General features: G+C 41.5%; 1 protein-coding gene across 3 annotated transcripts in view; it reads left to right on the forward strand.

Moving 5' to 3' along the window:
* GNB1 (G protein subunit beta 1) overlaps window positions 1–16363 on the forward strand; it is a 102227-nt gene that overhangs the window by 71623 nt on the left and 14241 nt on the right. For all 3 annotated transcript variants that reach the window (XM_055306838.1, XM_055306837.1, XM_055306836.1), the window contains 4 exons: window positions 2322–2360; window positions 4024–4130; window positions 9100–9163; window positions 10156–10318. In XM_055306838.1, the coding sequence (XP_055162813.1) occupies window positions 2322–2360; window positions 4024–4130; window positions 9100–9163; window positions 10156–10318 (373 nt within the window). The remainder of the gene's footprint in view (window positions 1–2321; window positions 2361–4023; window positions 4131–9099; window positions 9164–10155; window positions 10319–16363) is intronic.

Consider the following 16363-nt stretch of genomic DNA (forward strand, 5'->3'; position numbering starts at 1 on the left):
AACTGAGCAGATCAGGTGATTTCCCTGGGGCCAAGTAGGAAGAAACCTCACTCTGCAGGGAACTGAGTGATCACTGCCTTGGATCTACTCTGGTTTAAGGAAACAAAAGAGAGGGCCATTGTTGTCTTCAATGGCATTTCTCATCACAGCCAGTATAGAAACTTTTGCATAAATAATTTATCCATTATCCACATTTTCACCAGTCCATTCAATTGGAAATTAATCTGAAAGATGGTAGAAATTTGTCTTTAGGAAGCAGTTAACAGAGATTGCTTCCATTAGGAGAATTCTTCCAGCTTGTTCTGAGAAATGCTGCACTCAGTGGCATAGACATTTGGTTAAAATGAAGACTGAATTGGAGTTCTTGGTGTTTAGTTTTAAAATGGCTTTTCCCTCCTTTTACCGATAGTATCACCACGGTCTGTTGTATGGTGCAGTGTGAAATCCAGGTTGATCTTTGGATGCTAATCAAGGTGAAGTTGCTTAAGTCCCATGATTTATTTTTTCACTTAAAAAATTCTCATTATTCTTTTTTAAAACGAAAATCCATGTATAACATTAGTAAGAGTGGTGTTCAGAAATAAAGTTAATAAACTTAGTAGTTGTCAGATCCCCTGATGAAAGACTTGCTACTCTGGACCTTCCATCTGCTTGCTCCTTACCCCAAATTTAGGTGCTGGCATAGAAGTACTTGATGATACAATTTTTGGTGTTTTAATTATTTAATCCATTAAGTAGAATTAATTAAGCAGAATGACTTCTAATAGGATAATTAAAGCTGAATTTGAAATTTAGATCTTTGGTATGTTTATAATAATAATGTCTTTGAGTACATTTCCATGTTCTCTGCTAATAAATATTCCCTCCAGTTTCATGCAATAAAAATAATTCACAGTGGGCAGCCTGGGTGGCTCAGTGGTTTAGCGCTGCCTTCGGCCCCGGGCCTGGTCCTGGGGATCCGGGATCGAGTCCCACGTCGGGCTCCCTGCATGGAGCCTGCTTCTCCCTCTGCCTGTGTCTTTGCCTCTCTCTTTCCCTGTGTCTCTCATGAATAAATAAATAAAATATTTAAAAAAAAAAATTCACAGTAAGGTAGTTTGTCCATAGAACGGTGTCCTGGGACCCACCCCCCCACCCTACCCCCCGCCAATCCCCACCACCTGGGAGCCTGTAGGTATGTGCAAATGCTGTACTTTCAAAAGTACATAATGAGATGACTGCATAATAGAAACATTTTTTCATATTAGAAATTTGTCATAATTTCCTTTGAAATTACTCCTGCACTCATATTTTTACCCCTTTTAAACTATTGTTTCATTTTCCTTCATAATGTATGACTTTCTATTTTGTGTATTTCCTAGTAAATTTGATCACTTAGGAACAATAAAAACTTCTTAGCCTTAGAATATCCCTTTATAGTTGTTACCCACTTCACAATATCATTTTATAGATAAGAAAACATAACAGGGGGATCCCCAGATGGCTCAGCTAAGCATCTGCCTTTGGCCCAGTGCGTGGTCCTGGAGTCCCAGGATCGAGTCCCACATGGTCTCCCTGCATGGAGCCTGCTTCTCTCTCTGCCTGTGTCTCTGCCTCTCTCTCGGTGTGTCTCTCATGAATAAATAAATAAAATCTAAAATAAATAAATAAATTAATTAATTAAAAAAATAAATAAATAAAATCTTAAAAAAAAAAAAAAAGAAAACACAGATAACAGCTATGACAGCCAGAAAGTCTTACCTGAATTTGATTATCTTGACTCCAGATCCTTTGCTCATAGATTTTAACGTCAGGTATTGTTGGCCTTGGAAACAAAATCCTTAGTTAACATGATCCGGAAGGACATCCAGTACTTTTTTGGACTTTTTTCTCTGGGCCCCGTGGCTCCTGGGCTGTTAGAGTAAGCGAGGTCCACATGCAGGTCTGTGGAAAAGTACAGGAGGCTTGGCAGGCAGGAGAGGAAGCAGCACCCGCTTGTGGGGTTTCTCTGATGCCACCCAGCTTCCAGTGTGGTCCTCCCAGCACAGTCTCCATTTCTGGGGTCACAGGGGTGTTGTGCTGGTTATAAGATGATCTGCTGGCCTCAAATGTATTGGGTGCCATTGATGCTCTATTCGTTGTAACTTGGGACACATATAGCAGGACTGCCAGCGGCCCTAGACTGTGTCTGAACAGAGCAATGGAGAGAGGATGCCATCCTCTTCCTTTCTACTTTTGCTTCTAACAGTTTGTAGAGGTGCTCTGAAACTCTGATGTGAAGACCTGGGATTGAACGTATATGAAACGTTACTAACTTCCCCTTTGTCCTTCTTATTTCTTAGGATGCTAGAAAAGCATGTGCAGATGCAACTCTCTCTCAGGTAAGGACCCATTTATGCAGAGGCACCTGCCTGGCATTGGGCTGGCCTACCTACACTTAGTACCTTGAAAGTGATCTGTGCTTGAGACATTTTCATTCAGAAGGTACAGGAAATAGTGTTTTTTGGATGAAAAATAAATGTCTCACAAACCTTTCTAAAGTCCAGTTTGGCAGATCCTCAGAAAGTTGCACGTAAATTATGAACAACAGTTCTACTCCTAGATATATACCCAAAACTGGTGCTCAGACAAGTACATGTACACATGTGTTCTTAGCAACAGCACTCTTCACAGTTTCCAAAAGGTGGAGGCAACTACAGTCTCTGTGAACAGAAGAGCGAATAACAAAGTGGTCTATTCACATAGCGGAATATTCTTTAGCCATAACAAAGAATGCTTTACTGATATGTTTAGTATCATGGATGAACCTCAAACAAGATCCCAGTGAAAGCAGACATATAAGGTCACATAGTGTAGAATTCCACAGATAGGAAAGGTCCAGAGCAGGCAGATCCAAGGAGACACAAAGTTTATGAGTGGTGCCAGGAGTTAGGAATGGGGTGGAGAATGACTATGGGGTTTCCTGCTGGGGTATGAAAACATGCTGGAACTAGGTGGAGGTGATGTGGTTGTACAGAGGTGATAATGTGCTAAACACCATGGAACTGTTCACTTTAAAATGGTGAATCTCATCTCAAGAAAAGGTTTTTATCCAAAGAATTAAACAGAAATGTGAAAGAAAAATTACATTCCTACTTCTCCTGAGGCTGATTAAATGTTTTACGTCCTAGTGCTTTAGGGTATGCACTTTAATTGGGGTTAAACAGTAAGTTAAAGAGAAACTTATATTGCATAGAGTTCCCAAATTTGAATTCTCAGATATACTTTGTGTACTTTGAATTGTACATTTTTTAAACTCATTATTGAGGTGCTTGATTGGCTGAGGCAATAGATCATGAACTCTTGATTTCGGGGTTGTAAGTTTGAGCCCCACATTGGGGATGTAAGTAGAGATACTTAAAAATAAAACCTTAAATTTAAGACACAAACCATTATTGTCATACACTTAGTCCATTTGGCAACTGAGAATTTTTAATGTCCATTCTTTACATGTTGGGGTGAGTCCGCAGGTTTCCATGTCCAATTCTGAGCCATAAGCAACACTATTTCTAGTCACTGCTGGGTGTTGTCCAGATCAGTGCCCAGCCTGGTCGCTGTGGATAGTGTGTGAGCAGCAGGCCTGTGTTCAGTGTGATGGAGGCTGATGGAACTGTAATTTGGAAGGAGAGCAAGCGTACAAGGACTAGAGGCAGGAGGAGCTGGGCCTGGCTGAACAGTTAGAGAGAGGAAGGAGGGAGCATTGGGGAAGTCAACACACCTATGGACCCACACAGGGGTTGGGGGATCAGAGATCCTGAAGAACGAGTAGAACAGTGGACCTTATACATATCAGGACAGGAAGGAAGGTGCCATGGGTTGCAGGAGAAGTCCTGGTGTAGAGCTGCCTAGGTGCCTGGCAGGAACCAGGGGTGGTGGGGGTGAGGGGTGGACACAGCACCATGAATGAGCAGCATAGCCAGAATGAGGGTGGTGGGAGAGGAGAGGAGGCCTCAGGTGAGGTCACTTTGGACAGATTGTTAATTTGCGGTAACTTTTATTTTTAAGATCACAAACAACATCGACCCAGTAGGAAGAATCCAGATGCGCACCAGGAGAACGCTGAGGGGGCATTTGGCCAAAATTTATGCCATGCATTGGGGCACGGATTCCAGGTGTGTGGGAACATAAACAAAACATAGTGCTTGATACACTCGAGGATTGTTCTGGATTTTGAGGAAATACAACCTGAACTCATCTGCTGTTACTTATATGGGAAAAATGAGGTTGTCAGAATATGGGCAGGCCAGGTATAGCATCGCAAATGCAGATTCCCTGTCCTTGGTTCCACTCACCTGGGCTAATGGTACACTGTCACTCCTTCACCACCCTCATCACATCTCTATGAGCTGTGACCCCCACCTTTGCACTCCCAGCTCCACTGTGCTATGCCTGTGTGACCTTGAGGAGGTTACACAGCATCGCTACGCCATGGCTCCCTGTCTCTCCAGCCTGTTCCTCATGACTCCATGGCCCCTACCCGCTTGTGGTTTCAGGGTCCTGGCTCAGGGGTCATAAACCTGCCCAGTGGTGTGAGGAAGATTAAGTGTGTTGAGCCTTACAGCAGCGAATAAAAGCATCCTGAGCACTGTGCACAGGTTTGCTACTGGTTTTCTTGGAGCCCATGTAGAGCAGACATGTGGGAATGCATGTCTTAGCTGCTACCATCATTCTGTCCTCTGGCCTGTCTGCCTACCTTCCTTTTATCTATTGTCCCAACAAGAAAATCCCCCTCAGATGCTCTTTGCTTTTAACTTCTCCTTATTGGGACTTCTTTCCCTCTGGGTGGTTCATCTCCATCATGACCTGGTCCTTCCTTCCCATCCCTCTCCACAGTTCTTTCCCTTAGAGGCTGCCGGAGAATCTATCTCTTCTGCCTTTTCCACCTGAATAATTAAATAACAAGCTGTGTGATATAGTGGCTATAATATGCTCTAATACCCGATGTATGATTCTCAAAATGCCTTTGTTTGAGTCGCATTATTTTGTGTGTGTGTGTCAGAGAGGTATTGCTTGATTTTCTCTTTGTTCATGAAATTGTCTGCTATAGAGAGTAAACAGCTACAGAACAAAAGAATCTATCTTTAGTTTGTTCTATACACTGTTCCATACAATTTCAAATGCAAATGAGAGCTAACTTTGATCATTTTAATGATGGCAATAATCAGAAAAACTAAGAAAAGGGAAAGAAAATGCCCTTGCTAATCAGTCTGCCTTGGAATTTGTTATCAAAAGAAGACAGTAACCAAATGGTATATTGCCTCCAGGGCTTTTCTTCCATCTGTTGAAATATCAATGTCCTGGTCTGACAGGACATTTACTAGGTAGTACTACAGCTCGGTTAAACTCAGAGCCAGTCTAGCCCGGTCCTTGGGAAGCTGGTACTCTTGGCTCACTAAGCAGTTTGCTCTCCTGCAACAACTGGGCTCTAGTTTGGGGAGTTGCAGAGGTGACACGTCACTTGTGTCTCGGAGTCACTGGGAGCTACAGGGCAATCTGCAGGCACTTCTGCGAATGAGGAGAGGGCACAGCGTGAGGCAGGACGGCAGATGGACACTAGATCATCTAGCTTCCCAATCACTATGTGCAAGGCTTTATGTTCCATCTGATTCAAACACAAATTGCACTTTGAAAGCTTCAGAGTCAGAAGGAAGAAGAGCAAGGGCATGAATAAGTAGCACCAAATTCAGGATGATGGTCACCCCTTAAAGGAGGGGTAACATACTTTAAAAATCAATCAATCAATCAATCAATCAATCAAAGTAAATTAAAAAAAAAAAAAAGGCAGCCCGGGTGGTTCAGCAGTTCAGTGTCGCCTTTGGCCCAGGGCGTGATTCTGGAGACCCGGGATCAAGTCCCATGTCAGTCTCCCTGCATGGCACCTGCTTCTCCCTCTGCCTGTGTCTCTGCCTCTCCCTCTCTCTGTGTGTCTCTCATGAATAAATAAAATCTTTAAAAAAATAATAATAAAAAGGGGGGGTAACATGGAAGACCTTGTGGGGGTTGGTGGGTGGTGTTGTGGTCTTGTTCTGTTTCTTGGATGGCGTGGTGGGCACATGTGTACTTGTTTTATTTTTTTATTTTTTATTTTTTTTTAAATTTTTCTTCAATTTATTTATTTATGATAGTCACAGAGAGAGAGAGAGAGAGAGAGGCAGAGACACAGGCAGAGGGAGAAGCAGGCTCCATGCACCGGGAGCCCGATGTGGGATTCGATCCCAGGTCTCCAGGATCGTGCCCCGGGCCAAAGGCAGGCACCAAACCGCTGCGCCACCCTGGGATCCCTGTGTACTTGTTTTATAGCTGTTTTTGAAACTGCACAGTTGTGTTTCACTGCCCTTATGTGAGGACCCTATTGTATAATTACAAACAAAAGAAAATGAAAAATGATATTACAGAGGATCTCTACTATCCAGAGCCTTTCAGACATTATTTTTTCTGGATAGCTATATTTTTCCAGATAGGTAAATTTTTGTCTGTTAAAAGTCCAAAATATTTTTTTGTGATACAAGGCTGTAAATTCATGAATACCAATTTTCTTATCATGTTTGTATAGTTTATAGATACTTTCAAATTGTCGTACTGATTAGTAGTTTATTTTCAAAACCACAAGGAGAGCCCACAAGAGATTCGTGCATATGCATGTGTCGATGTATATTATGTATATCTTTATGTTTATCAACATAATAATTTATACTTAATTCTACTTTTTAGAATAGTTGAGTCTATTTCAGTTTCATGAGTTAATGTGAAACTTTTTCTCCCCTTTCTAAAGTCTGCTGAAGTTCTTGTTATAATTGAGAGGGAAAAACAGCTGGCCCAGCTAGGCCTGAGAGCCCTCTGTCCTCCAAGTAAATGAGGGGTCAGAGGCATTTGGATGTGGGCCTCTATTCAGCCTCTGTTCTCAGCTTCCTGGAGCCCTCACTTCCTTGCCGGTTCTTGCCTGTGTGTTCTGGGTGGATGGTGCCTCATAGTAACTTACTTGTGAATAGCTGAAGGCTCCAGGGGTAGAATGAACCCAGTTCTCCAGCATTTGTTCTGTCTCAGATTAAGAAGTGTCCTCTGTCACCTTCTGGAGGATCATCGGACAGCTTAACATTTCTCTAACCCCTGGGTGAGTCAGCATATATTAAGCTCTCTGACCAGGAGACCTTTTCTAAAGGTGACCCTCCTAGAGGATGAGCTTCTTTACATTGGCTTGAATATTCCCTTCAAAGCCTGTGTAAAGGGCTAGCCAGAAATTGAGCAGCAGAGTGAGCCTTATTCTTTTATGTCGAAGGAAATCGCTTTTAAGTGCCTAATATGTTTGTTACTGAACCCAGGTGCAGGACTTGGCTTTAAGAAACTGCATCTGAAAAATGATAGGATTTGACCTGCACTTACTTTGGTTCTGTGATAAATTTTGCTGTGCACCACTGAAAACATTTGTGTTATTTGCCAAACTCGTTGACTCCTTATAAAGGAAGTTTGAGCATCAGAACATGGAATTTGATGGAAAATGTCACAGCTGTCAGAATATCTTGAGTAAGTTTTACCTCTAGGTTTTGATCAGTTTATTAAGCCAAATATGCTCTTGGCTGAAATGATCAAAACCTGTGTTTGATTAAAATCTTTACAATTAAAAATCTCTTGGGGTGGTGGCCATGTGGCCCTGTCCTCACCTCACCCAACGTCCTGTTTGCAGGTATCTAGATGTCCTGGGGCAGAGGTTTAAAGACCCTTGATGGGGGCACCTGTTCCCCTCCAATTGGGACAGTTGGGCTTATGGGGTGTTCAGAGGCCTGGTCCTTCTCCCCCTGGTCTTCCCCTGCCACTGTCCTCTCCTGCAGTAGGAGGGGCCATATGAAGCCTGGCCCTGTACACGTGTCCTTGGGGGAGGTGGGAAACCCTGGGGGCATGGCCAGGATGTTATGTTAAAAAAAGAAAAAGAAAAAGAAAAAAATTTAATCTATTGTTATTTTGCCATGCTGTGGTGTATCTCTGCCTAGCATTATGAATAGAGCCTCCTTGCCATTCTTTCAAAATAGCACATTCTATAGGACAGAGTTCTTAGGGAGTCTTATGAGTAGCTTGGTTCCCAGAATTACTCTGTCCCTTTGCCCATTAGTCATGCTTTCCTTCTTCAGTATCCTAACTTAATTCTACAAATATAGACAGCAACTTTTCAACACAGGATCCCAAACTTAGCAGTTACCCAAAGCAAGAAAATAGTCTTGAAGAAAATTCATGACAGTTACTATTCTCTACTGCTGGACAAGACACGATTCTGCTGTAGTTTGTCATCTCTTTGCAAAGCAGGTGGGAGGTTAAGCACCTCCTTAACGTTTCTAGGAGACCTGGATTCCAGATTTAGCTCAGTCTGGGAAATTTTCATGGTTTTAGTTTTGTTTCGTTTTGTGTTTTTTTTTTTTTTTTTTTTTTTGGTGAGAAATGTCTCACAAATTTGGAATATCTAAAAGCTGATTATTCTTTACTATCTAAGCTTTCTATGTGTCAAATGGAACATAAAGTTATATACTGAATATTTTCTGCCACCTTTAGTTCTTGAAAGATCTGTATGTCTTAGGGCGCCTGAGTGGCTCAGTCAGTGAAGCGTCTGCCTTCGGCTCAGGTCACGGTCCCAGGATCCTGGGATCGAGCCCCGTGTGAGGTTCTCTCCTTGGCAGGGAGCCTGCTTTTCCCTTTCCGTCTGCCTACCGTTTCCCCTCCTTGTGGGCATGGTGCGTTTGTCTGTCTGTCTCTCTCTGTCAAATAAATAAATAAATATATTTTTTAATTAAAAAAAGAAACAAACAAACCTGTCTTAGCTCACCAGAGTGGCTTTGGTGATCTAGTCTTCATTTGAAGACAAGCACTCTTGAATTTGCACTATTATTTGTGGGAGTATTTTCTTTCATGCTTTCAAAGTTGAGTTAACAATTTAGACCTTTTTATTTATTTTATAAATCAGTATGCTTTGTCTCAAACAAGTGTGACACTGAAGTGTGTGTTCACAGTCACTAAGATTCAGTTTATATGGTTGACTTTGTGTGATACCTGTGTTGCTCTGGTACTGATGAGTTTTCTATTGTCCTCTCCCTGTAGGCTTCTGGTCAGTGCCTCACAGGATGGCAAACTGATCATCTGGGATAGCTACACCACAAACAAGGTAAGGATGGCGGGGTCCCTTCCTGACAAACCCACTCAGGAGGCGGTAGGCTTCTAACTTCCTGTCCACTTGTGTAAAACACATCATACAGGATAGGGAGGGGATCACAGTGAATTTTGTTTTTAGTGTGAAGCCCAATCAGATAACTAGTGCATGCTAGTTTAGCATGCTATTGGTCTCTTCTGCTGCACTTCATGGTCTTGTTGCAGGGCAGGGGGCGGGGAGGTAAGTCCCTCCTTAATAGTTCTGAGAGAGATGGATTCCAGAGTTAGCTCAGGCTGAGAAATTTCATGTTTTACTTAAAGATGTGGAAATCCAGCTTTTCGTTTAGTTATTAGTTTTTATAAGAGATTACCTGAAAGACAGTAAGTATACTTTCAAGTATAAATTAAATCCTTTTAAACAGTCCAAAGTACTGTCACTGGGTCCATATATATTAGAAGATCAGACTGTCATATTTTACTGGAGATCTAAGATTGCAGTATTTGTAATGAGTCTATCCTAAATACAGGGAAGTCTGTGGCAGGATTAATTACAATGTCTAGTCTGGTTATTTCACTAAAAACATTTTGTTTCATAAGTCAGTGTAGAGCCATTTTGACAGGCCAGTGAACTGTTTTCTTTTTAACACATAACCTGGATTAGGAGGCTCTTAAGCTATTACTTAGGTGCATACCTAACCATAAATTGTGACCTTAACAAAACTGTAGATTAAATTTGGTGTGCAGCAGTGGATATTTTTTTTAAAGCTGAAATCAAGAGTCAGATGCTTAACCAACTGAGCCACCCAGGTGGCACGTGGATTTGTAATTAAATTAGTACTTTATCTGACTAGTCACATGTATAAATTATTTTCAAAATAACTCTGGCTGTTGTTTGGCTCTATCGCATTCTATGCTATGAAAGTTGTAGACTAGAAATAGAATCATAGTGTCCCTAGTTAATGTTTTTGAACTTGAGTGTGTCTGCCTCATCTGTGTTCTGTCCCTTAGGTCCATGCCATCCCTCTGCGTTCCTCATGGGTCATGACCTGTGCATATGCCCCTTCTGGGAACTATGTGGCCTGTGGTGGCCTGGATAACATTTGCTCCATTTACAATCTGAAAACTCGTGAAGGGAATGTACGTGTGAGCCGTGAACTGGCCGGACATACAGGTACATGTTCTCACCAGTAACCTCATAGTTGGAGATGTTTGCCTGCTGTGTGTTATATGCTTTGGACACTCACCTCTTATCAATAATTGTTTAATAAGGTTGGTTGTAATAATAGCGAGAAACATTCTGAAAATGAAATCAAAGATAGGCTTTTGATATGCCTTCATTGGTAAGAAGCCTTTGGATTGAGGATCTTAGGGATAACTGCCTCATCCTGACAGCCACCTTTTTTTATTTTATAGAAACCTTGCTTAATCTGTTACCTTCTTCTAAACCATCTTGTATTCATGAGTGCCTTTCCAGGAGGGTTTCCTAATCTACACGTGCATTTATACACATATATGCATAGGCGTACACACACATATACATGTATGGATCTAACCTGGTCCTCTAATACACTTTGTACCAATGAGCACTCTTGTTGAAAAGGAAACAGAAAAGAGTCCTTGTAGGCTGTTCCTTTGAATACAGCCAGCTTTAAGAGTTAAATGGTTATTATTTTGCCAAGTTTAGTTTACCTGTGACACTTGTTCATAACAAAAAGAGGTCTTATCCTAATATTTTACTTATATGGCCTTCTGCTCAGTTCTTACGGTTACACCCTGCTAGACTCACCTACTACACCTGCAGCCAAAGAAATGATCAAAAGTAATGAATAATACTACTTTTGACTCTAGTTAAGCCTTCTGTTAAATTAATTTTAGCCAGATAAGAATATGTGCATGGTCCCTTTTTTTTTAATTTGTGTGATTTTTTTTGTTTGTATTAAAGTATAACTAGCATATGGTATTCTGTTAGTTTTAGGTGTGTAATATAATAGAGTTTCAGGTATAATCATTTAACACTTGTATACATCTCTCAGTGCTCACCACAGTAAGTGTGCTTAACCCTGTTTATCTGTTTCCTCCCTCCCTCTTCACCCTCCCCTCTGGCCACCACCATTAGATCATACAGTTATCCTTTTTAAAGATATGTTCCCTGGGGGGATCCCTGGGTGGCTCAGCGGTTTAGCACCTGCCTTCAGCCCTCCTTGATCCTGTAGTCCTGGGATCGAGTCCCACATTGGGCTCCCTGCATGGACCCTGCTTCTCCCTCTGCCTGTGTCTCTGCCTCTCTCTCTCTCTCTCTCTCTCTCTCTCTCTGTCTCTCATGAATAAATAAAGTCTTAAAAAAAAAAAAAAGATATGCTCCCTGTATTTCATTCATTTCTGCCCTGCATTATCCCGCCCTCTGCTTGCTTTGGGGTTGCTTTCTTCTTGATTTTCTAGCTTCTTAAGGTGGAATCTTAGACCTTTCCTTTTCAAATAGTAGCACTTAAAGCTATAAATTTCCCTTTGAACAGGGCTTTAACTGTATTATCATTCAGCTTGAAGTATTTTTAATACCCTTTTGATTATTTCTTTGATTCATGGGTTATTTAGAAGTATGAAGTTTAATTTTCAAGTACCTGGAGTTTTTATTTATTCCTTAAATAACTTATTTATAATTAAATTCCATTATGTTCAGAGAATATATTCTGTGTCGAGTCTTTTCAGTTTGTTGAGACTTGTATTTAATGGAGCAGAGAGTCTGTCAAGATGAGCATGTCACATACACTTGGAAACCAGGTCTATTTTGCAGTTGCTGGGCAATGTTCCAAGTGTGTTCATTCAAGCCAGACTTTTGATCCTGTTCACATCTCCCAAAACTTCATCTCTATGAACTGCTGGCAGTAGATGTTAAGGGCCCTGATTATGGATTTAATACTTTCTTCCTTTAATTTTAGCAATTTTTGCTTCATATGTTTTGAGTTCTGTTACTAGAGCATATACATTTATGGGTGTCATGTCTTCCTGATGAATTGTTCCTCTTAACATGATGAAATGCCCCTTTTCCTCTCAGAATATTATATTTTTTGTTGTAAGTCTACTTTATTCGACGTCAATAGAGGCACGCCTGATTTCTGTTGTTTTCATGTTTTTTTTTCTTTCAACATAACTGTATCTTGTAAGTAGGGTTCCTTATGACAGCATATAATTGGGTCTTGCCTTTTATCCATTCTAAAGGGTTCTGCCTGTCAGTGGTATTGGTTCATTCGTGTTTCATGTGATGTGCATACAGTTGGATTTAGCTCTGTCGTGTCACTACTTGCTTTGCTTCCCTGCCTTCCTTTGGGTTAGTTTACTAACCTAAATTCTTAGAATACTAGTTGAGTTTATCTGTTGGCTCGTTTGGTTTCCTTTTTGCATTAATTTCTAGTGGTTTATCTAGGAATTACAATGTACATTCATAACTTTTCACGGTCCACTCAGTTAATATTGTATCAATTCATATAAAATAGTAGAGTCTTGCAGCTGGAAAGGCCTATTTTTATGCCCTTCCTCATTCTTTTTTTTTTTTTTTTAAGATTTTATGTATTTATTCATGAGAGACATAGAGGGAGGGAGGGAGGCGAGACATAGGCAGAGGGAGAAGCAGGCTTCTCACAGGGAGGGAGCCAGATGCAGGACTCAATCCTGGAGCCAAAGCCAGACACTCAACCGTTGAGCCACCCAGGCATTCCTACCCTTCCTCATTCTTAAAAGTTGTTTTTTTTTTTTTTTTTTTTTTTTTTAAGAATGAGAGAGAGCACAAACAGGGAGGGTCAGAGGGAGACAGAATCTTTTTTTTTTTTTTAATTAATTTATGATAGGCACACAGTGAGAGAGAGAGACAGAGAGAGAGAGAGGCAGAGACACAGGCAGAGGGAGAAGCAGGCTCCATGCACCGGGAGCCCGACGTGGGACTCGATCCCAGGTCTCCAGGATCGTGCCCTGGGCCAAAGGCAGGCGCTAAACCGCTGCGCCACCCAGGGATCCCCGGGAGAGAGAATCTTAATGAGACTCTACACCCAGCACAGAGCCCAATGCTGGGCTCAGTCTCACACCCTGAGGTCATGATCTGAGCAAGAAACCAAGAGTTGGACACTCGAGCAACTGAGCCACCCAGGGACGCCAAAGAGGTTTTTTTCTTTTTTAAGTCTTTATTTTACTTTATTGTTATTATTTTTTTAGATTTTATATATTTATTCATGAGAGGCACAGCAGAGGGAGAAGCAGGCTCCCTGTGGGGAGAGCCTGATGCAGGACTTGATCCCAGGACCCCGGGATCACACCCTGAGCTGAAGGCAGATGATCAACCACTGAGCCACCCAGGCGCCCCTTTATTTTATTTAAGTAAATTCTACACCCAACATGGAGCTTGAACTCACAACCCTGAGATGAAGTGTTGGGTGCTCCATGCTGAGCACCCTGAGATGAAGCCAGCCGGGTGCTCCTGTTTTCCTTCATTTTTGAATGGTATTTTTGCTGGATATTTTGATTTCTGGGGTTGACATTTTTTCTTTTAGCACTTTAAAAATTTTTTTGTATTTATTATGCTTCAACATCTTGAATTTGTAAAGTTTTATCTTTTACTAAATTGAGGACATTTTAGGCCATGTCCTCAAATACATTTTCTGTTCTGTAGCCTCCCCTCGTTTTGCACTGCAGTGTGTGGGTTTTCCTATGGTCCTGTGGGTTCCTGTGGCTCTCCGCCTTTTCCTGTAGTCTCCCTCTTCTACAGATCTGTCCTTGGGCTTATGTGACTTCTGTCACCCCCAATACTCTGACCACTGAGGAACCTGTATATGTCAGATGTTCTGTTTTTAGATTCTAGGATTTTGTTTGCTTTTTAAAAACATATTTGTTACGTTTCTGTTGAGATTTCCTGTCTTGTTATTTATTACGTATATATTTGGTATCCTTCATTGTAGTTACGAGAGCTGCCTTGAGAATTTTTGTCTGCCATTTCAGCAGCTAATCCCTCTAGAGGTTGGTCTTGGTGACTCTTTTCTCTTCAGTAGGGGGTGACACTTCCTCTTAGTACGATCGGTAATTTTGAACTATCCCCTGGATATTGTGAAGTGTTGTGTTGCAGAGACTGTGTTCTTGTGCTCTGACATGGCCATGCTGTGTCCTTTCAGGCAGCCACAGAAGCCACGTCTGTCCTTTTCCCATCAGCCAGGTCATGTGGAGCCTGCTCTTTGTGTGGTTCAGATGTAAGCTTTGAGCACTTAGGTGCATGACTGAAGTCTCCTCTTCTGTGGCTTTCTCCTTTCTAGGTTCTCTTCTTTCACTTTCTGACTGTGGTTGCCCGCAAATCTGCTGGCGATTCAAGAAGGTCTTACCCATGTGGTGTCTCAGATGGGGACCTGCCATAAAAACAAACTCAGTACTTTTCTTTTTTTTCCAAGTGTAGGCTTCCCTTCATTTTGTCTGTTTCTCTTTCCTGTGTCTTTAGATATTTGTTTTTTTGTGTTAAGGATTTCATTTTTAAGCAGTCTCAAACCCAACATGAGGCTCAAACTCCTCATGATCCTGAGATTAAGAGCTATTTATTTAACTGAATGACCTAACCACGTGCTCCTATTTGTTTTTATGTTTATCCAGAGCTCATAGTTATTTTCTGTGGGAAATTGGCTCCTGTGGATACCCCCCTGCCAGAAGCTGGGGTAGACTATATCTGCATGGTCCTTGCAAGCAGGGTGATTCTATCCAATGAGCCCACTTCATAAACCACTTTGTTACCACATTGATGAACTTCCAACACACATACATTCTTAATGTTTACCAATTGCTGATTTATAATCAGATTCAATACATTGATTCCATTTTTAATTAAGACTTTAGGTTTTTAACACTGCACTTATCAAAACAAAAAACAAAATTAGTATTAGAGGAAATGTTTTGAAATTTTTGTTTCCTTCACATGTCATAAAATTTTACTTCCTGGGAGTTGAGTGGTTTCTTAAAAACATTTGGCCTCTTAAGGGACACCTGGGTGGCTCAGCAGTTGAGCATCTGCCTTCGGCTCAGGGTGTGATCCTGGAGTCCCAGGATCAGGTTCCATGTTGGGCTCCCTGCATGGAGCCTGTTCTCCTCTGCCTGTGTCTCTACCTCTCTCTGTGTGTGTCTCATGAATAAATAAATACAATCTTAAACACCCACACACACCCACACACACAACACACACACAACACGTTTGGCCCTTAAAAGAGTGTTACTTTCTTCAGACATGATACATAATTTTCAGCTTCAAGTCAATAAAGGTTACAATTTCATAAGCTTAAAATAGTCTTGTTTTAGTCAGAGGGTTAAGGTGTGAACTGTTAAAGGGTTCCACACATTTGAGGTTTTGCTATCTTTGTCTTGTCTCAGGCCTGAATGTCCGTTCATCACTTATACGTCTCTCTGGCCTGAGCATTAGCTTGAGAACTCGTGTTTAAGCCATGGTAGGGACATTTTCTTGTATAATCTTAGAAATGCAGTTACACTAAATACGCCTGTGAGTGCCGTTATCAGGTGTACTGAATCCTTCCTAGTCATGTTTGATAGTCCTGGGACAGGAATCCTAGGCACTCAGCTTCAGGGATAAGGCTCTTGGTAATCAGTTGTTTCCTGCTGTTGTTTCCATGGGATGTAAGGGCCCATATGGAATAAACAGCTACCCAGGGTTTGGAAGTTCTTTGGCAGTACTTCAGAGAGGAACCCTCAGGTGCTGCTCTGTCTTACAGAGTAAAGGATGCCCTCTGGAAATGGCTAATGGACTGAATTCACAGTAATTGAGTTGGGACGTTTATTATCACTAGTATAAATGTATTACATACAGAGTACAACTTTCTGACTGCTGTTTTGGTGGAAATTCCTATATTTAAGAAATGAGGAACTCACTGAGGACTCCCATCTGATGGAAGTGTCAGACCTGGTGTCACAGACCTATTCTCAGAGCAGGTCCCTTCATGCTAACAAGGAAAGAATTGACACTTGCTCATAAAGGTACCTTCCTTCCTCAATGTCTCATTGCAGTGTGGACACATTGCCTTCCCAGGATCATCTGCTCAAGATGGCCACAGAGGTATAAACATTTTGATAAGAGTTTAGCCAGAGTTTTTCTGGGTATACAACTGTGGTATGTTGCTCAGTGACTGCCTATCATTCCTGCCAAACCAGCTGTGGTGGCAACTTCATTTTCTAGGGATAGTTTATT

Source organism: Nyctereutes procyonoides, unplaced genomic scaffold, assembly GCF_905146905.1.
Source record: "Nyctereutes procyonoides isolate TBG_1078 unplaced genomic scaffold, NYPRO_anot_genome, whole genome shotgun sequence".
NCBI classification, from domain to species: Eukaryota; Metazoa; Chordata; class Mammalia; order Carnivora; family Canidae; genus Nyctereutes; species Nyctereutes procyonoides.